General features: G+C 57.5%; 2 protein-coding genes across 5 annotated transcripts in view; both read left to right on the top strand.

Moving 5' to 3' along the window:
• Window positions 1-12,881, top strand: part of ASCC1 (activating signal cointegrator 1 complex subunit 1) — a 37,867-nt gene extending 24,986 nt beyond the window's left edge. For all 4 annotated transcript variants that reach the window (XM_051618081.1, XM_051618080.1, XM_051618078.1 and 1 more), the window contains exon 10: window positions 12,308-12,881. In XM_051618081.1, coding sequence (XP_051474041.1) covers window positions 12,308-12,421 — 114 coding nt within the window. In that variant the 3' untranslated portion in view covers window positions 12,422-12,881. The remainder of the gene's footprint in view (window positions 1-12,307) is intronic.
• Window positions 12,882-14,320: 1,439 nt separating this feature from the next.
• SPOCK2 (SPARC (osteonectin), cwcv and kazal like domains proteoglycan 2) lies at window positions 14,321-19,493 on the top strand. Its single transcript, XM_051618119.1, has 11 exons — window positions 14,321-14,615; window positions 16,821-16,829; window positions 17,033-17,078; window positions 17,366-17,480; window positions 17,583-17,685; window positions 17,781-17,889; window positions 17,975-18,094; window positions 18,182-18,400; window positions 18,772-18,834; window positions 18,949-19,086; window positions 19,187-19,493. The coding sequence occupies exons 1-11, from the start codon at window positions 14,418-14,420 to the stop codon at window positions 19,330-19,332; spliced, it is 1,266 nt and encodes a 421-aa protein (XP_051474079.1). The 5' UTR covers window positions 14,321-14,417; the 3' UTR covers window positions 19,333-19,493.
• The last annotated feature ends 455 nt before the right edge of the window (window positions 19,494-19,948 follow it).

Here is a 19,948-nt window from a genome sequence, read left to right as displayed (position 1 = left end):
TCTTGGTGGGGAGCCAAGTGGATCATCTCTGGGAGAGCAGGGGCAGCAGTTCCCAGCGGAGAGGCAGCGGCAGCTCCTTCTCCCTGAGAGCAGGGCCTGCCTGGGTGAGCCTTGGGGAGGTGCTGGCTTGGCAGCCCCCTCCTGTGTCCCCCAGGGTGGTGGCTGTGTGCCCTGTGTCACAGCTGGCCAGGCAGCACAGCCCTGGCACAGAGGCAGCTGGGGCAGCTGCCTGCATCTCCGGAGATGAGGCTTGGCTGCCTCCGGGCTTTTCTTCCTTTTTGCTTAGTGAGGAACAAAAAACCCCCAACAACCCAAGGCAGTGGTGAATAAAGAAAAATGCAAAGAAATACAAAAGTACCATCCAGCCAAAGGTTTCTATAGTGAAAGGGAAAGGAAGGCTTCCAGTAGGAGGAGACCCACCTGGGCTCTCACGGGGTTAAAAGGGAATGACTTCTGACTCGAGGCCCGAGGAGTGGCCTTTGGCCCTTTCAAACCAGAGAGAAGCAAATTTTGAGTACAGCAAAAAGATTAACCCTGCTGCTTAGCACAGATCTGTGCATTAACAGCTTACAAGATTAAATATTGAGCTCCTGAGGCAGAACAGCAGCAAGCTGCACATCTCAGGGCATTAGGGGAGACTGTAAGCTGGGATGCGAGGCTGGGGACCGGATCAGTGGAGGCAGTGACACATGCCCCTGTCCCCTGGTCCAGCAGCAGGAGCAGAGCAGCTGGGCTGCTCTGGGGAGGCTTCAGGGTCAGACAAGGCATCATTTGATGAGGCTCCTTCTCTTCTGAAGCCTCCAGGCAGGGTATTAAATTCTGGGAGTGTATCTGCTTTCAGCTGGGGCAGTGGGAAGGCACGTTTACTGGCGGGCACACTGGGGCTGATGGTGGCAAACAGATCTGATGGTGCTCTCTGTTAGCATTTTTCTCTTGCTAGGTGAGGATAGTGCAGGAGGTCAGTTTCAGGCATTTGATGCAGTGCCCTTTAGAGAGACACGATGAAAAAGAAAAATCTCCTGGATAAACCCCCTAACCCCTCATAATACCCCTGACCCACCAAGCACTAAAGAAATTACTATCTGCCCGTGTGTAGAGCCACCATGACTGACTCCACTTGCAAATGAGGAGTGCTTCTCATGTCCTGCAGCCCTGTTCTGCCTGACTTTTGTTAGTGAATTTCAGGAGACAGAATCTTTCCCTGCTGTGTTTTTAAGCTGAAGTGGAATCAGAGGACCAAATAACCCTCGTCAGGTGAGATCACGACTGCCCGGTGTTCAGAAAGGGCAGGACCACCTGGTTATCCTCAGCCAGGTGCTAAAGGGGTACAGCTGAAGTAGGACTGGCAATTGGAGCAAGTACCTAAGGGGAGGTTGGAAAGTTTAGAGTTAAAAATGCCAAACAAAAAGGCATCTGGGCTGAGAACAGACTGAATGAGATGATGTGGTGCAACCATCCCTGTGTCAGAAAGAAGCCGGTGCTTTCCTTGCCTCGCTCCTGCGGAAGAATCAAAAGCAGGAGTGAAAGGCTGTGATGCTGCCTTGCAGAGGATTTCTGCCTTCAGTTCTGATCCTGCCATTACCCAGGGATACTGAAACGATGGAGGGGGCTCAGCAGTGTGCAGTCAGAGCAACAGTGGGGTGGGAGGGTGTGACAGTTGAGCAGATGAGATGGAGGTCAACATCTGGATGATCCCGGGTAAAAAGATTAAATTGGGGTTGCCATGAAAATGCTTTCCTGCAAATGATATTCTTTTTTGGGGGGAGGAAAGGCTTATTCACAGTATTTGCATTTGGTGAAGTGGGAATCTGAAGTGGCATTTGGAAAATCAGGAGAGACAATAGAGGGAGAGGATCTTTGTTGGAGTGTTTGGGCCTTGGAGCAGGATGAGGAGGTGGCGTTGGAGGCACTGAGAGAAGGCTGAGACACCTCACTGAGGGGGTGCAGGAAGTTCCTGTGTGCCACAGATCCATCTGGTGACCTTACCACAAAGGGGAGAAGCCTCTTCTTTTGCAGAAGTGCTCAGCACCTTCCTGACTTCATTTGAGCAGGAGCTGTGAGTGCTGGAAGAGGGAGGATGTGTTGAGAGGGTTGTAAAGTTTCCAAATCCCCCTGCCCTGCCACAGTTCCCTCCAGCCCAGCAGTTCAGCAATTTTAGAGGTGCTGTGGGTGACTCTGCCCCCCATGGGCATCCCACCTCCTCACTGCCCCAGGATCACTGTTCTGCCACCAGCCAGCTGAGACAGCATCACCTTTTTGACCTTCCAAGGACAATTCTTCTCAGTGGAGCTGGCAGGGTTTGAATTACGGCGGCGCCTTAATAGAAGACAGGGACCCAGCACATCAAGTGCAGAAAAAAATAATCCCAACCAAGCCCCAACACATTGATTAGCAAAAGCAGGCAGCTCATCCCCAAGGTGCCATGACCCTTCTGCTGGATCATTTCCCAGGTCTGGCTGAATTAATTTCCTGGCCCTGTGGCTGGGCTGCTCCTCTCAGTGGTTTGGTGAGCAGAGCGAGGGGGTCACGTTGGTGGGATCTCCTTGTCCCGGTATTCCTGGATGCATCTCCAGCCTCCTGGCACCTCTGCAGCAAAGCTGAAGCCCAGCACTTCCAAACTGTTGCTGGGTTTGCTATAATAGGCCATGGGGAGGAAGCTTCTCTGGAGAAATGCAGGGCTTGATTATTAATTTCCTTAAACAAGCTGTACTGTAAATCCCTCATGTTTGAGATGGAACAGGGTCTGGAAGTTGGGAGAGCCTTTAACGTGCTGGAGGTGTTGGGTTTGTTGTTGTTGTTGTCTGAAAGATGTGCAAAAAATCCAGTAACCTCCAAATGTCCCACTTGTATTTGTTTCTTAGTTTGCAGAATGCCTCTCACCATAGCAACTAGGGTTTGATTTCCTCAAGCGCATGAATTTTCATGGATTTGTAGCAGGGGGGAACAGACCCAAAACCCTGAGCTCAGGCAAAGGTTTTGCAGCACAGCATGGCAGGAACACCACTGGATTTGCCTTGTGAAAGGGGGGGATCCTGGAGGGAGAGGTTCTCAGCTGAGCCAAGGCCTGCACCTGGCCTCAGCTAGCTTTATTTGCAAAAAAATCAGGCCTGACAGATTAATTTAAGGCTGGGGCTGAATGTCACCCTCCCCACTGCTGCATCAGCCTCTGGCAGCTGAGGTGGCTTTGCTCCAGTTTTGTGGAGAGCTGAGGTTTTGTGTGGCAGCAGTTGGAGGAGGACCAGCCACTCCCATGTTTGCAGAGCTCAGCTGGAAACCTCCTACCCTTCCCAGCCATGGAGGCCAGGAGGGTGTTAGGGGTGGAGTGAAACATGCTCCTCTTAGCTCTGCAGGTGAAACCCAGCTGGGGAGAGGCAGGAGAATGGCACACATCAGTGGGAGGGAACAGAGCCCCACATGGTTCTGGAGAGATTGGGCAAGAAGCAAATGGGTTGATGCAAACAGGGGCAGGTCCAGGAGGGAGTGGTGGCATCGGTGCAGGGTGGAGAACTGCGCTGGTTCCAGCCCCACAGATCAGGATTTGGGTTTGAGGGACTGCTCCAGAGCACAAGCTGCTTGAGTTGTCTGTGGAAATAAGAGAGAGAGGTACATGTCTGGAAAGTAAACCTTGGGTTAGGCTTAGCAGCCCCCAGCTGGGTACTTGTCCAGGTTGGAGCACCTTGGATGGGTGCAAAGAGCCCAGAAGGCACAATAAGATCATCAGAGGGCTAGAAGATGTCATCTGAGAGCTGAGAGTGAAAGAGTTTCAGCTGGTTTGAGGCTAATAAAGAGAAGAACAACACACAGGGGAAATTCTAAGCCTGTGAAAGCTTTGGCCAGGGGTGGATACTCTGCCCTCTGTGCTCTGATGGTAGGCTGAGAATAATGGGCTTCAGCTGCAGCAAAAGTTTCAAAGCAGGTGATAGGAAGATCTTTGTGATGGGAAGAATGAAGCAGTGTCCTGGAGGAGCAGGAGAAATGAGGGTCCTGGTTCTTTGGAGGGAGCAGAGGTGCTAGTCCAGGATCTGCCAACAATGAGCTTGGGGAAGGAGAGGGTGGTGGTGCCCGTGACCTCTCTTGTTCCTTTCTCAGCCTGTAGCTTTGTGGTTACTGCATGAAATAGATGCAGAACACCCATGAGATGGCAGCTGTGAAGGCACCACAAGCTTCTTGGCATTTGTGTGGCATTTACTTTGGCTCAGTCAAATCAAAATATGAAAAAGCAACCTCCCATGGTAGTTACCCAGGCCCTTTCTTCCTGAACTCCATGCATGCTTCTTCTTTTTCTGTTGGTGGTCCTTTTCCAGGTAGGGATGGTTGCCTTGTCACTGCTTTCCAAGGGACAGCTTTGGTGATTTAATTGGAAGGGCTTCTCCTGTGTCATAGAGGAGATACCCCTAATTTGCATCCTGTGCTGAGCTTGTGCTCATTTGTCCATCATTCCAGCTCTTGGTGTTTCATGGCAAGGCTCGTGGATGTAAATGACATCAGAAGATGGGGCACTGGGACTTCTGTGGCCAGATTTTCTCCCTCCTGAAGCCTGTGTGCTTTATTCTTCCTCAGGGGAATGAGGTGAAAGGGTCTCTGCTGCCACCTTTTAAAATCTGCCAGAGGTGGGAAGCCAGTGAGAGGGGAAGGGCCCTTCCTGACACAGCACCCATAACATGGGTGCAGTGATAGAAGGTGTGGGGTGCCTTGGCAGCAGTCCTTTCAGAAGCTATGGAGATGGGAGAGGAGGTGGGGAACGTTGGGAAGAGCTGGCTCTTTGGATGAGTGCCTGTCTACCTGCTTTCCCTGCATGTCTCCTGCATTATTCCTGGCAAGCTCCCAAGCACCATTAAACCTCTGGCAGACAATCCTTGGCAGAGTGGTGGTGTCCAGAGTGAATAATACAGGAGTCAGATATTTCATTTTTGGCACCAGCCTGTTTCGAAAAAACATATTTTGAAAGTTAAAAATAGGAGGGGGCAGGGGGGGAGGAGGAGGAAAAAAAAAGAAATTAAAAAATCCATTAATTGAACAGACTCCCCGGATCTTGACACGTTGCCCGGTCGTGTCTCATCTTCTGGGAGACACCAGGGGATTTGTTTTGGGATTTGCCCGTCACAGTCTGGGGAAGCTTTGGTTGCAAGTGGAAAGGGTGTTGGTGCCTTTCTGAGGCCGGGGGAGAAGGAGCTGTTCCAGCATGTGGGGACTGGGGCAGCTGCTGCTGTTCTGTGCCCTCTGCAGCCCCGTGGGCAGAGTTTGCTGGAGCTCAGCAGACCCTTCTTGGAGCCCATCAGGGTTTCTCAGGGTGACGTTCACCTTTCTGAATCTTTATGGTTTTTCATTTGCAATCCATCCATGTTTTTTGCTACCAGTCACTTCTCCTCTGTCGATCCTTTTTGCTTAGTGTGCTGGTACCAGCTCTGTAGCACAGCAGCCTGCTGGAGCCAGCACCTTCCCTGCTGTAGCTGGCATGGGACCCACCGTTGTGCTGTCACCAGATGATTGGGAAGAGCAGTTGTTCCCTGCTCCTCTGCAGGGTTTTCCATCCCAAGTCGTGGGGCACGTTACACCGGCCTGAAATCAAAACGATCACCCCTTAGAAGATGGAAAAACAGCTGAATCTGGGTGAGTTGCAGCCCAAGGTCTGATCCTTGCCCTCACCTGCAGGGCAAGGTAGTGCAGGAAGGGGCTGGGGTGTTGGGGCCGTGCCCTGCTCTGGGCTCTGCAGGGAGTACCCAGAGGAAGGGGCAGAGAATCTGGAAACAAACAGGTTTTGTTGCCCCAGCTTGAGGCACCCCTTCAGAAAGGCTGCTTGGTTTTTCTCCATGCTTGTCAAACGGGTGCCTGGAATTTTGTTTGCTCCTTCTCTTCCCCCGAAGAGGCTGGTTTCCCACGGAAGGGAACCTCCCCTCCCTCCTGGCTCTCCCCTGCCGTTGGTCGCTGCTGCTCCCCATCAGGACACGCTGGGGGTGGCAGCTGCCACCAAACGAGCTGGTGCCTGTTGTCTCTGCCTGCAGAGCAGATGAAGCTGTAAAGCCTGCAGCTCCTCTGAAGCTTGAGTTTAGTCTCCTGGGCTGAGCTCTCTCAGTGCTGCCCTGGGCTCCTGGACCCCGATTCCCAGCGTGATCTTGCACGGCCACAGCACTGGGTTGCCTGCCCAAAGCCATCCCCCAGCACGTGTTCTCCCACCGAGGCAGAGAACGGGCACTCAGCTTGTCTGTGTGCCTTCCTGGAAGGAATCTTTTGGGGGATAAACACCTTCAACCTGGGGCAAAACACAGGAGATGGGATTGCAGCCATCCTGTCCTCCATGTGGACTGGGCAGCAGGGATGACAGCGGGCTCATCTGCAGCCGTAGCTTCCTGGAGCTGCCAGCCTCTTTCTTCCCACACCTCAATAGTCCCCAGTTTCCATGCTGGTTCCAGATCTGGAAAACAAGACCCCCCCTCTCCAGCTCCCTGCTGAGGGCAGCTGGGTTTCTTAGGCTGATTGGTCCCAGGCTAATGCCATGACAGGGCTCTGCTCCCCCATTCACCGGGGACAGTTCTGCACTGTCGATCTATAACACCCCTACCCCAAGGCCCTGCTTTCTGGGGCAGGAGTTCACAACACAGCAAGCTCCCCACAGGCTGGGAGGGCATGTGTGTGTGTGTGTGTCTGTGTGTGCATTTTATCCTGCCACAGCGCTGCTCTTTGCTGGTAGTTTTTAATTGCAGGGAATCGTTATTCCCTCGGCATTTCCCCAGCGCCCGGGCTCTCAGCAGAGCTGCTTGGACTTGTTATTAAATCAGGATGTGTCCTTCTTTGCCTGACTACTGTAGACAACGTAAGGCTTTAAAAACTGATCAATAATCCTGGTGGGAGCAGCAGAATCCAGGCCAGGCAGCCTGAGTGCAAGCCAGAGATTACGTGAAGGAAGTTTTAAATACCTCTTTACTCCCTTCCCTTGTCTGCACTTATTTTGTCCTCCTGCTGCCCAGTGCCTCTCCAGGCTGATCCATTAGTATTTCTCATGCTTGTTGAGCCCGTGACAGGTGATTTAAAAGCACCAGCTTGTGTTGGCATCTCTACCTCTCCACAACCAGAGCGGGAACGTGTCGCTGCTGTCCCTGCGTGGATCTGTGCTGTGATTTATTACTGTTGTTCCCAGCTTGGAACACAAAAGGTGCTGTCTCATTCCAGGAGGGTCATCTGTGGGAAGTGAGCCCCCCCCCCCAAGGATGGCTGCTTGACAAATAACCCCCCCCCACCCAGGAGCACGACATCATTTTGACACATGTTTTAACTGCTCCATCGAGGAATTCTCCCTTCTTTGCATTTCTTCCTACAGTGCTTCGGTAAAAAAAAACAACCAAAAAACCTGCTTTACCAGCTTGGGGAGGAAAAAAAAAAAGCAAAAAAAAGAAGCAGAAAAGAGGTGTCAGGGTTTGAATCTGTTGCTCTGCCTTTGATAAGGAAGTTGTTGTGGTTTGGGGGCTGAAGTTCTAGCATTTTTGGCTCGGGTTGGCAAGGAACAAGTGGTTTGAGGTGTGATTCTTTCTCTCCCAAAACGTGTCTCCAGGCTCTGTCTTCCTTCAGAAAGTGATGGTTGCACCCCAAGGGAGCCCTGCTGTGGGATTTGTGGGTAACAGGGGGGGCTGGAGCTCAGAGGAAATGGGGGTTTCCAACATCTGAATGGAACTGCCTTAAATGTCGCATCTGGAATGTTGTGTCCAGCTCTGGGCCCCTCAGCTCCAGAAGGACAGGGAACTGCTGGAAAGAGTCTAGGGCAGAGCCACAGAGATGCTGAAGGGAGTGGAACATCTCCCTGATGAGGAAAGGCTGAGGGAGCTGGGTCTCTTGAGCTTGGAGAAGAGGAGGCTGAGGGGCGACCTCATCACTGTTTACAAATATGTTCAGGGTGAGTGTCAGGAGGACAGAGCCAGGCTTTGTTCAGTGATGTCCAGGGACAGGACAAGGGGCAGTGGGTGCAACCTGGAGCAGAGGAGGTTCCATGTGAATATCAGGAAGAACTTCTTTCCTGTGAGGGTGACAGAGCCCTGTGACAGGCTGCCCAGAGAGGCTGTGGAGTCTCCTTCTCTGGAGACATTCAAACCCCCCTGGACACGTTCCTGTGTGATGTGCTCTGGGTGCCCCTGCTCTGGCAGGGGGGTTGGGCTGGGTGGTCTTTCCAGGTCCCTTCCAACCCCTCGGATTCTGGGATTCTGTGAAATGAGAGCAGTTGGGCTGTTAGAAACAGCAGACGTGCTGCTGGCTTTTCCGGGCTCGGAATAAGTGACTCAAGGGAGGGGGGAAGTGGAGCAGGGCTTGTTTTCTGGGAGCCTGCATCCCTGTGTCCTTGGACCCGGCCCCCAGGAGGGAGAGGGAGGAGCCTGGGCACACGTAGGTTTGCAGCCGGTGAAATAATGGGTTATCCCAGACCCAGCAGTGCTCCTTCCCTCGGGAATTCCTGGCTTTGGGGGGCGGGGGATGTGGCTGCAGTCCCTGCCATCCCCTGCACATCCCGGGATGCTGCTCCCAGGAGGATGTTGTGCTGTTCTCTAGGTGCCCGTGTGGGAGATGCTGTGTCCTTCCAGGTGTCCTCGCTGGGTAACTGCTGAGCCTTTGGCTGGGCTTTGAAAGGCAAGGGCCCAGCTCCAGCACGTTGGCTTCGAGGTTCTGGGTCTGGGGTGAAAAGTTAACAACGCTCTTTCCTTCTTTGATTCGGTTTTAATTTAGGGAGGCAGAGGGCACTGAAGTCTGGGAAGTGCTAGTCCCTTGATGGGAGTTAAGTCACTTGGACTGCGTGCGTGGCGGTGACTTGCTGAGCTGACCTTCACCTCCATCAGGTTCCCTTTCATTGATAATACCTCAAACAAAAAAAATCCCAACCCCTCCCCGACCCTCTTATTCATTCTTTAGGCAGCAAGGGTGTAAATCCTGCAGGCTGTTTGGATTTGTAGAATTACTGTGCTTTGCTGAGCCTCACGTCCCACTCCAACCAAATGACACGGTGACCGTGTCCTTCCGCCCTCCTGGCTGCTCCTCATCCATGCCTCCTCCTGCTCCCCGTGGCCTTTTTGGGGCCCTTGGTACCCATGGGAAGGGAACTAGGCACGTCGTAGGGTTATCAGCATTTGCAGGTGAAGTGTAACAACGTCCAGGTACCTCCTTTCCAGAATAAAGAAGTGCTAAAATGCTTCTATAGGAGGTGTTTCATCAGCTGTGCTACAAGCCTCCTCTCTTTCTGTGGGGGCTGGGGAGAGGGGGGAGATATAAATATCTTCCTTGGCTCTCCTTGGCTTCTCCCCAAGATAAATAGAAGTGAAAGTCAAAAGTAGAGGCTCAACCTTCTGAAATCTCTTCCCGAGTCCCCAGGGACCCGAGTGCAGGATGTTTTTGTGATGGGAAGCCATCTCCTGGTGTTCTGGGAAGGGGATGTTTGAGGGTCCCCACTGCCCAGCTCGGCTGTGATCTTTCTGTCATGGGAAGCCCCAGGGAGTGAAGCATCATCCATGAGAAGCCAGCTTGAAAGGAGAGCAGAAAAAAAAAAAAAAATTGCCTGTGGTTGTCCTCTAAATCTTGTAGCATGTTTACTCTCAGAAAGTACAGCTACATTACCAAAAATCAATAGTCCTGGCAGCATTCTCCCTGGGAAACACACAGAGGCTTGGGCACACAAAGGGTGGCAGGTCCTATAAAAGCCAAGGGAATACAAAGTGCTTTGGTACAAGGGTTTTGCTTCACTTTTAGCAGCGTAGAAATGGAGGGCCCTTGACCTGGGCAGTGTCTTCTGGGACCTCCTGATTGACTTTCTGGGCTGGTGTGCCTGAAGCTGTGCGAGGCAAGAGGGGGAGGTTTTGTCTCATTCACTCATTTTGCCACTTTTTGCTTGGAAGGGCGTGTATTTGGTAAGAAAACCAGGTTGTGGTGTGGATAATAGGAGCAAGGATTTGAAAGACTCTTCCTTTGGCTGTTTTGTGTAGAGGTTTGACTTCCAGGGCTTCTCATGGGACTGGCAGGTCCCAGGGTTTTGTTTTGTTTTCTCCATGTTTGCATTGACTTTATTCTAGAGAAAGAAAAGCAGCTCTTCCCTCCTCTCTTTTGAAAAAAAAAAACAACCCACCACCTTTTCACGTCCTAGTATCTCCTTGCTTACCAGCCCACCTACCACTGGGAATGGAGAGCAAGGTTTTCCATTTTTCCTGGGTGGAAAGTGCTGTGGGAAGGGAAGGAGTGTTGATAGGAATGACCATTTGGAGAGCACCAGGTGTGCAGGTTTGGGGGCAAGCACTGCAGCAAGCCCCCGAGAGCTGGAAATCATCTTTCCTCCTCAGATCAGCCAGAAGAAGAGCAGCAAAGGAGACCAACCCCTTTTTACTGCCATCTCTTATTAATGAGACATTTTATCCTAAGTCCTCTTAACATGAGCGACGCAGGCTTTTGGGAACGTAATTAATCTTTAATTGTATAAATCTTTAATTGCATCAAATGGAGTTTGTATGGCTGTAGTCATTTCTCTTCTCCTCCTCTCCCTGTTTAAGATTCTCCCTTGGCACAAGGTCTTTCCAACAGGGTGTCCCTTGAAGCCAGGCTGCTGTGGGGATGGGGACCTGAGTGACCCCCATGGCCTGGCCCCTGGCAAGTACCTGCTCAGAAGAACTGGCACCAAGTTGCAGCTTAATGTGAACCTGAGTGATTAGCAGTGAAATGACTTTGTGCTAAGGAAGTCCTTGTGCCACCATCTGAAGGGACAAGTGTCACCCCAAAGGCAGGATGAGCTGCAGGGAGGTGTGGGTGAGCTGCCCCACCACCTGTGGGGGTCTGGCAAAGAGAAATCCAATTCTTGGAGGGGTTTGTGCTAGCCCAGGTGCTTTTTGCAAAAGCAGCTTGAGGTTCCACTGCCTGTGGTGAAGGAGGTGGTCGCTGGCAAGAGGAACTCTGCACAGTGTGTCTGGCTGCAGCTGCAGCCATTTCAAACTGAAGCAGGGGTTCAAGTGAGCACCAGGAACTGGCTTGGCACACATAAATACCTCCTGCTCTTCAGAGGTGTCCCGAGTGCTGGGTGCATGTGGAGTTGCTGGAGATGTCTAGGAGAGCTGGCAGTCTGGAGGGGGGCTGGATTCATCCCAGGTGCTCCCTGGCCAAAGCCCTGTTTGCTCTGCCCTGAAGGGCCTTCCCTAAGGCACTTTTCCTTTGTGGAGGAGTGACAGCCAAGAGGAATTGTCCCCAAAGAAGCCTGGCTGCTCCTCTTACAAAAAAAAAAACAAAAGGGCTATTTCCAGAATAGAAGATCCTTAGGAGAACCAACAAAAGAGCAGTCCTGCCCAAATCGGTGCCAGGCAGGGCTGAGGGCTTTTTTTAGAGGAGGAGAAGGACAACCTTTCAAATGCTAACTAGGGCTTTGGCATTGGATCCTTCTCTGTGTGGTGGTATTGATGCCCCGTTGGCTCTAGGAGGCTGGGCTGTAATTAATTAACCCGTCGGCCCTGCCAACGCCAGGTAGAAAATGCAATAGGATAAGATGGAACAGGCATTTTGGAGCCTTCCAGAGTGAGAAGATGTCACTGCTCAGGCCCTCAGTGACTCACAGCTCTCCCTTTAAGCAGAGTTTTTGCAATGAGTGCCTCCACTGAAAAGCTTTTCCTAAGGCACGATTGATGTTTCCAGGTAGAGCGATTTCCTGCATCTTAATGGCCTGGGAGGAGCACTTTGCTCTTGGACACGGTGTCTTTCCAGCAATATTGCTGAACTTCCCCAGAAGAAAGTCTGATGTCATGGTTTTTTGGTCCGTTGCTGTCGAAGGGATTAATCAGCAGAGACGTGCCCTCTGGGTGCCAGTGCTGGCTCACTCTCTGTAATTTGCACTCAACTCTTGGCTGAACAAAGAAGGATTTGTTGAACAAAGCGGGGTCAGTGCCGGGATGAAGAGCCTTGTGCCTCCAGTCTGCTAGTTTGAATTAGGACCAAGTCCTACATTCCATGGCCTGGATGGTTAAAAACGCCCTGGGCTCAATCTGTGCTCCTGTGGAGCCCGTGACCTCGAGAACCACCCTGGGGGTAGTGGGTCTTCAGGGTGGTCAGTAGCCTCCCCTGGCTCCCAGAGGATGAGACTCAGCCAGCAAGTGAGGTGGGGAAGGGTTTGAGGGACTGCTGGAGATGAAGAGGTGATCGTTTCATACCCTGTTTGCTTTCAAGTGCAGTCTCGAGGGGGCAAAAATCATCAGAAGAGCAGTTTTGTCGAAGGCACAAGTCTCTTGAGCAGAGGCTCTTTGCAAGAGGCTGCCTTTCTCCAGGTGGCCCACAGATGGGTGTTTGTTTTTTTTTTTCTCCTCTCTTTCAGCTCTTTGAGAACTTCCACTTTGGAGAGGTGCAGCTGGACTCAGTGCTCCTTTCCCAGAGGTTCTCCTCGGATGCCTCTGGGTACTACGCGACGTCAGGGCGGCTGAACTTCTGAAGGGGCTGCTGCAGCAGGTCTGCTCCTTGGTCACCTGGGGTTGTGTGAGACGTGAATCTTGGTTGGGAACCCAGGGACTCCAAGCAGGGATGACTCCTCAAAAGCACATCGAATTTGGGAACCAGTAAAGGAAAACTGGCTTCATCCTGGCTCAAACCAGGACAGGGGAGCTAGGGTCCTTCTGCTTCCTTTCCCCAGAATGTCACAAAGTCCTCCCTGTTGGTTTTCCAAAAAAAAAAACACCAACTAGCAAAAACTGATGCAGGTGGCTTTTTAAAGGATGTTTAAGCAGGACTTGATTTCAGAAGAAAGAAGTTTATTCTTCAAATCAGGTATTTTAAATCCCAGAGAGCTCCCCGGAGCACGGTTTAAAATAGTGAGGTCAGGCATTGCTTGGATCTCCAGCAGGGTGCCCGTGTGATGTCGATCTCCAAATAAATTAATTCCCTTCAAAAGCAAAGTGTTTACCTCCTGTTGCATTGATAGTTTCTGTAATTAAACTTCCAGCACACAGGGATGTTAATAAGCAAGCATTTATGGCAAGAGCTCTTCCCAGTTACCGTTGCGGAGCGTGTCAGAAGCCACACACCTCAAAGGTGGTTGCGCCGTGAAAAGAAGCTCCAGGCTCTTGGGTGTCACCATGAAGCCTCCAGAGGTGTGAAGTCCACAGGTTTTCTTCGTGCATCTCCCTGTTTGGTAAGAACAAGCAAGAGAGGCTCTCACCTCACAGCTGGGGAAGGGAAGATGGGAGCTGTTTTGCCACGGACTGGCGGTGGCGACGGCTGCTTCCTGTTTCTGGTTGCTGCCATGAGTGTGGAAGCAGCACCCACTGGTAGCAGTGATGGTTCTTAAGAGGTTTGCATCCCTCCTCCTCCCTCCTGAAGGGAGCTGGCTGTGTCACCGTGCTCTGGCTGCACCTACAAACAGAGTGGCTTTCCTTTTTCCACCCCCCCCCCACACCCCCCAAATGCGTTTCCAGTTGTATCTCCAAGACCAAATTGCCCTTTTCTGCTTGCAGACCCACCTGCCAGGAGGTAAGTCCTCTTGCCCTGGTGCCAGGGGATGTGGGACAGGGACACAGTAGGGACTGGACATGCAGGATGGGGGAAGTGAGATGGTGATGTGGGAGGGATGGGAGGTATGTGAGATAGGGACACGGTAGGGACCAGGGATGTGGGATGAGGGTACAGGATGGGGGTGTGGCAGGGACAGGGGATGTGGGATGGGGACAGGGCAGGGACAGGGGATGCAGGATGAGGGGTGCAGGATGGGAAGAGGGCAGGGATGGGGTATGTGGGATGGGGAGAGGACAGGGATGGGAGATGTGGGATGGGGAGAGGACAGGGACAGGGGATGCAGGCTGAGGGTGGCAGGGGGGGGAGAGGACAGGGATGAGGGATGTGAGATGGGGAGAGGACAAGGTTGAGGGATGTGGGATGAGAGTTGCAGGATGGGGGTGTGGCAGGGACAGGAGATGTGGGATGGGGAGAGGGGATGCAGGATGAGGGGTGCAGGATGGGGAGAGGACAGGGATGAGGGATGCGGGATGGGGAGAGGACAGGGATGGGTGATGTGGGATGGGGACAGGGCAGGGACAGGGGATGCAGGCTGAGTGTGGCAGGGTGGAGAGAGGACAGGGCTGGGGGATGCGGGATGAGAGTCGCCGGATGGGGGTGTGGCAGGGCCGGGGGATGTGCGATGCGGGATTGGGGGTGTCTCACGGGGACATGGCAGGAACCAGGGCAGAAGGGTAGGGAGGCGGTAGGGAGCAGGGATGCGGGACGGAGCCAGGGCCGTGCTAGCGGCCCCTCCGCCCCGCTGCCGGCGCGCAGGTGCGGCGGGTGCGGTGGAGGCCCCGCCCCGGCCCTCCCGCCGGTGCCGCCCGGTGCCGCCCCGCGGCCGCACTCGCCGCCGGCGCCTCCCCGTGCGCACCGCACCGCACCGCTCCCGCCGCTCCGCTCCTCTCCGCCCCGCTCCCCCCCGGCGCTGCGGCAGCATGCGGGGCTGCGGCGGGCACCGCGCCCTGCTGGCCCTGCTGGCCCTGCTCCTGCCCGCCGCCACCGCCGGCCCCGCCACCGGCCCCGGGCCCGCCGCGGCGGGGGAGAGCCCCGGCAATTTCATGGAGGACGAGCAGTGGCTTTCCTCCATCTCCCAGTACGGCGGCAGGATCAAGCACTGGAACCGCTTCCGAGACGTGAGTCCGCCCCGGCTGCGGGGCGCGGGGAGGGTGCGGGGAGGACGGGACGCGCCGCCGGGCACCGGGAGCCCCCTCCCCGCCGCTGCGGCTGCCGCAGCAACGCTGCCTCCCCCCCCCACTCCCCGCTCCCCACGGCCCCGGCTCCGTCGCAGGTTGCCGGGGACGGTCGGTGCTGCCGGGGATGCTCGGGTGCTGCCCGCATCCCGCATCCCGCCGCGCCCGGGGGCTGCTGCCGGCCCCGGTACCCGGGGGATGCTCGGCCGCGGCGGGAGCATCCAGGCCGCCGTGCCCATCGCCAAAGCTGGTGTGACTGATGCCAAGGCTACCGCGGGCAGGGCTTGATGCCAAAGCCAAGCTCCCCCCCACCCCGGCCCGGGGGGGGGGTGTTGTCTCCTGTCCCCAAGCACCGCAGCGGGGCGCGGGCAGGGGCACGGACAGGCCCTACCTGCCCTTTGCGGGAGGCAGGGAGGGCTGCGCGGCGGCATCGGCCCCTCGGTGACAGGTCGGGACACGGACCCCTCCCCTGAGCCCCGCAGGCTGCCGCAGCCGGGGCTCGGCGGGCTGGTGGTGGTCCCTGGGGACGCCGGGGGGCACAAGGGGGCGAGGATGAGGAGGCAAAAGCTGCTGCAGGTGACCTGGCACGTCCACTAACCCCTGGCTTGAACGCAGCCCCTCATAACGGCCTCGACGGCGTTCCCTTCCAATCCCTCGTTTCACGGGGCAGCCGGGGGATTATTTCCCGGGCTCCTCGGACACCCCTGTCCGCAGGTTCCCCCCCCCCGCCACTCGGGGTGGGGAGACGGCGCTGCCTCCCCAGCGGGGGGACGGGGAGGGGGATGTCGGGGGAACCTGCGGCAGCTGAGCAGGGAGGGGGCACCGGCCCCTCCGGTCTTTGTTCAGATGCGCTCTCAGGTTCACCTTGGCAGCCAAGGAGGTGCCGCTGGGAGACGTGCCCTGCTGTGGGCAGGGCGGGGGGGCACCGCCATCCCACCCCCCCACACACCCCCCCCAGAGCAACCGGTGAGGGAGATAGAGCCCAGGCGAGGGCAGGAGGGACAGGGTGAACCCCACCTGGGAGACCCCCACCACCATCCCTGGCTGGTCAAAGCCACCACTGGGCACTGGGGACCTCGGCTGACTGCGGATCCTCAGGGGGGGTGGGCAGCACGTGTGGATGTGCCCCTGCCACTCTGGGCATCCCGGGGGGGATGAGACCCCCATCCTTGGGCACCGGCAGCACGTCGCGGGGGGGGGGGGGCGTGGAGCCCACCCGGCTATGCTACCACCACCAGGGCTGCCCGGCCGGGGTGTGTGTGTGGTGGGGGGAGCTGCCGGCTCTGTCGGTGGTGAGCAGGGATTAATAAGCAAATCCGGTGGATTTGTGTGGTTTTCGGCCCAGCAGCGCCGCTGGGGGGGCGCGGCAGGGAGGGGAGGCCGGTGGCGGTGCCGAGAGCCGCAGGGAGCTGCCGGGAGCCGCAGTGTTACTAATCACGGCACGGGAACGCGGGCAATCGATTGCGGTGCGAGCCCGGCCGTGCCGGAACCTGGGACATCCCCTCCGGAGCTGCCTCCCCTGCCTCTAGCTTCCAGCTGCCGGCCCAAAAACAACCCTCCTTTGGGGAGGGAAGTGGGGGAGCAACGTTCCCACCTTCGTTGCACCCCAAACCACCCCGGAGCATCCTGTGGTGCGAGCGGGTGGTGCCCGCCGGGAGGGGTTGAGTTCCCATGGGATGCTTCTGGGGTGCTGGGGGAGCAGCTCTGCAGCAACATCCATCTTAGCCTGCCCCCTCCGGGATGGCTGCTGAAAAACCAGGGTAGCAGCGAGGGGACTTTCACCCCATGGGGCTCGTGGAGAGGCCTCCCCGGACTCCCAGCAGCTTCCTCCCCCCCATCCCTCTTTCCCTCCCTGCTCCCTGCCTATCCCGGGTGGCCGAGGGGTGATGGGGAAAGCGTTTTATCCCGCATAAAGGCTCTCCGGGATTGCAGCTCCGGAGCCAGAGGTGGGGGAGCGTCTTGGTGGTGGCATCTGGGGCTGGTGGGGGGAGCATTGGGCAACTCAGAGGGTCGGGGTGCCTGGGCTGGCAGTGAGTGCCCATTGCTGGGGGGCTCCGGGCTGCCCTGGGGCTGAGGGTGGGTGCTCACGCTCTCTCTTTCTCTCTCTTTCTGGGTGTGGGCCACGCTGTCTCACCACCACGCTGCCAGGAGGTGGAGGTGAGCACCAGGGGGGCTGCTGAGGTGGTTTTTTTGGGGGGGGTGGCTGCTCCCCTAGCCCTGCTCACTCCCCTCTGGGCACGGGAGGGGGCCCGAGGGGGTGTGTGTGTGCAGCACACGTGTGTGCAGGGGGAGCCTGGTCGGGCCAGTGGTGGCACCTCTCCCACCACCCCCGCTCATCCAGGTTCTCCCCACTTTTGCAGGATGACTACATCAAGAGCTGGGAGGACAACCAGCCCGGGGACGAAGGTACCGCTGGGAAGGGTTTGAGATGGGGCACGGGGGGAGCTGGCATGGAGATGAGGGTGGTGGGGGGGTGGGGACACTTTCTGCCTGCACCCCCCGAGCTTTTCCCTTCCGGCTGGGAGCAGTGGCGGGGCCGGCACGTGCTGGGAAGCGGCAGCCGGTGCCGAGGCGGGTTGCCCAGCTGCAGCCTGAATGGCGCTTTGTGCCGGGCCGGCTGGTGGCCAGCACTGCTGGGGCTCCCTTGGGGGTCCCTGCTGCACCCCCCTGCCCCGGCCCCTCTCTGCCCCCAGCCCTGGACACCACCAAGGACCCCTGCCAGAAGGTGAAGTGCAGCCGGCACAAGGTGTGCGTGGCCCAGGGCTACCAGCGCGCCATGTGCATCAGCCGCAAGAAGCTGGAGCACAGGTAGGATGGTGTTGGGGACAAGCAGGGGGACACACCGGAGGACACAGCGAGCCGGGGGATGGGGCTCAGCACCGTCCCCCTGCCCCTCTCTTCCCCACGCAGGATCAAGCCGCTGGGGGCCAAGGGCCACGGGGGCTGCAAGCCCTGCCACGCCGCGCCGCTTGCCGCCGTCTGTGGCTCCGATGGCCACACCTACAGCTCGGCGGTAAGGACGGTGGCACCTGGTCGTGGGGAGGGGGGACACACTGTGCCACGCGTGTCCCCCCCCGCCCCCGTCGACGCTCCGCTGCTGCCCCGCAGTGCAAGCTGGAGCAGCAGGCGTGCCTGGCCAGCAAGCAGCTGACCGTGCGGTGCGAGGGGCAGTGCCCCTGCCCAGCCCCACACGGCCCCGCCGCCGACGGCAAGCAAGGTGAGCAAGGACACGGGGGGCACCGGGGGGTGTCCCTGAGCCCTACCCTTCCTGATGCCCCCCACCACCCTCCCGGGACCCCCAGAGCCGTGCACCGGGCAGGACCTGGCCGACCTGGGCGACCGCCTGCGCGACTGGTTCCAGCTCCTGAAGGAGAACGCCAAGCAGAACGGTTCCGGAGGGCTCCCCGCCAGCCCCGCCACGGGTTCGTGTCCTCACCACGCGGGGAGGGGACGTGGGGGCCCTGTTCCCGTGGAGCCGGGCAGTCACAGGGCCAAACCCTGCCCCACAGTGCTGGAGAGGAGCGTGGCTGCCAGCTGCAAGGAGGCGGTGGGGTGGATGTTCTCCCGGCTGGACACGAGTGGGGATCTCTTCCTGGAGGCAGCTGAGCTGGCTGCCATCAACCTGGACAAGTACGAGGTGTGCATCAGAGCCTTCTTCAACTCCTGCGACACCTCCAGGGACGGCCGCGTCTCCGCGCCCGAGTGGTGCTTCTGCTTCTGGAGGGAAAGTGCGTGGGGACGGGCTGGGACGGGGCAGGGGAGGGTGGAGGGTGCAAGCCCGTGGTGGGAGGAGGGGAGGCATGCCCTGTGGTCATGGGAATCCATGCTGTGGGGTTGGGGTATGGGTTGGAGGGGGCAAGATATGTGCTGTTGTTGGGTCTGGGAGATACAGGTCGTGGGTGGGATGCAGGTTGTGGGATGCAGGTCATGGGATGCAGGTTGGGGGATGCAGCCCGTGGGATCCGGGAAGGGAAAGGGAAAGGACACTATGGGGGTGGAGGGGATGCACACTGCAAGGTCTGGGGGGAGGGGGCATGCCATGGGGCCAGGGGCTCCCCCCCCACCCTAAGAGTGCTGTCTGGGGTGGGGGGGCTTGCAGAGCCGCCTTGCCTCAGGGAGCTGGAGCAGATTCAGATCCAAGAAGCAGCCAAAAAAAAGCCGGGTGAGTGAGGGGTCACCAGGATCCCCGTCCCCTGGCCGGGGGCATGTCTTTGTAGGGGGGGGGGGGTGGCCTCTTGGCACCGCCCGTGTTTTGGGGGTGACATTGTCCCCGCAGGCACCTTCATCCCCAGCTGTGATGAGGACGGGTACTACCGGCGGGCGCAGTGCGAGCCGGGCGGCGGGGAGTGCTGGTGCGTGGATCCCCACGGGGCTGAGCTGACCGGTACCCGCAGCCACGGCACCCCTGACTGTGGTGAGTGCTGGGGTGGGGGGTGGTGGGGTGTGTGTGTGTGTGGGGGGGTGACAGCCCCACCCAGGACCCGGCCACCAGCCTCTGCCCCTTGTCCCCGCAGAGGAGGCAGCGGGGTTTTCGGGTGACTTCGGGAGCAGCGTGGGCTGGGAGGACGAGGAGGAGAAGGAGCCGGAGGAGGCGGGAGAGGAAGGAGAGGAAGAGGAGGGCGAAGCAGGAGAGGGTGACGACGGCGGGTACATCTGGTAGAGGAGCAGCAGAGCCCGCGGGCAGCACGGCCGGGCAGCAGCCTCCCCCAGCCAGGGGTCCCCGTGACCCCTCCCCACTGCCAGCGTGGCACAGGGGGTGGGTGCATCCCGCTGCCCCCCTCTCCGTGAGCCCCGTGTGGGACGGGGTGTCGGGGTGGGATGGGGAGTGGGCGAGCAGGGCAGGGGGTGGGGGGGGGCCACGCTTGTGCCAATGTGAGCTTTCTTTTTTTTTTGGGGGGTGGGGGAGGTGGGGGGGCGGGGTGGTAGAGCCTTGTAGGCCCTAGTGTGCTGCTGCGTGGCCTCTAACCGGGCAAACGGGGCTAATAAAAGTGGGAAGAAAAAAAGAAAAGAAACAAATGAACAAACAAACAAACAAAAAACCCCCATGGATAAGCTGCCACACCCCACCCCCCCTCCTCCCCAAATCCTTCCCAACCCCCCCCCCCGCGTTGTGTAGCAGCTGTAAAATAAATACCCCCGTGCTGTGTCAAACGCTCGCCCGCCCGTTCCTCCCCCTAACGGCCCCCCAAAACCCTCCCTGTGCCCCACCCCCCAGGCAGGGTGGGCTAGAGGGATTTGGGGGTGGGGGTGCATCCCCCCCCCCCGCCTCAGTGCCC

Source organism: Apus apus, chromosome 4 (assembly GCF_020740795.1).
Source record: "Apus apus isolate bApuApu2 chromosome 4, bApuApu2.pri.cur, whole genome shotgun sequence".
NCBI lineage: Eukaryota > Metazoa > Chordata > Aves > Apodiformes > Apodidae > Apus > Apus apus.
This window is presented reverse-complemented; position numbering and strand designations above follow the sequence as displayed.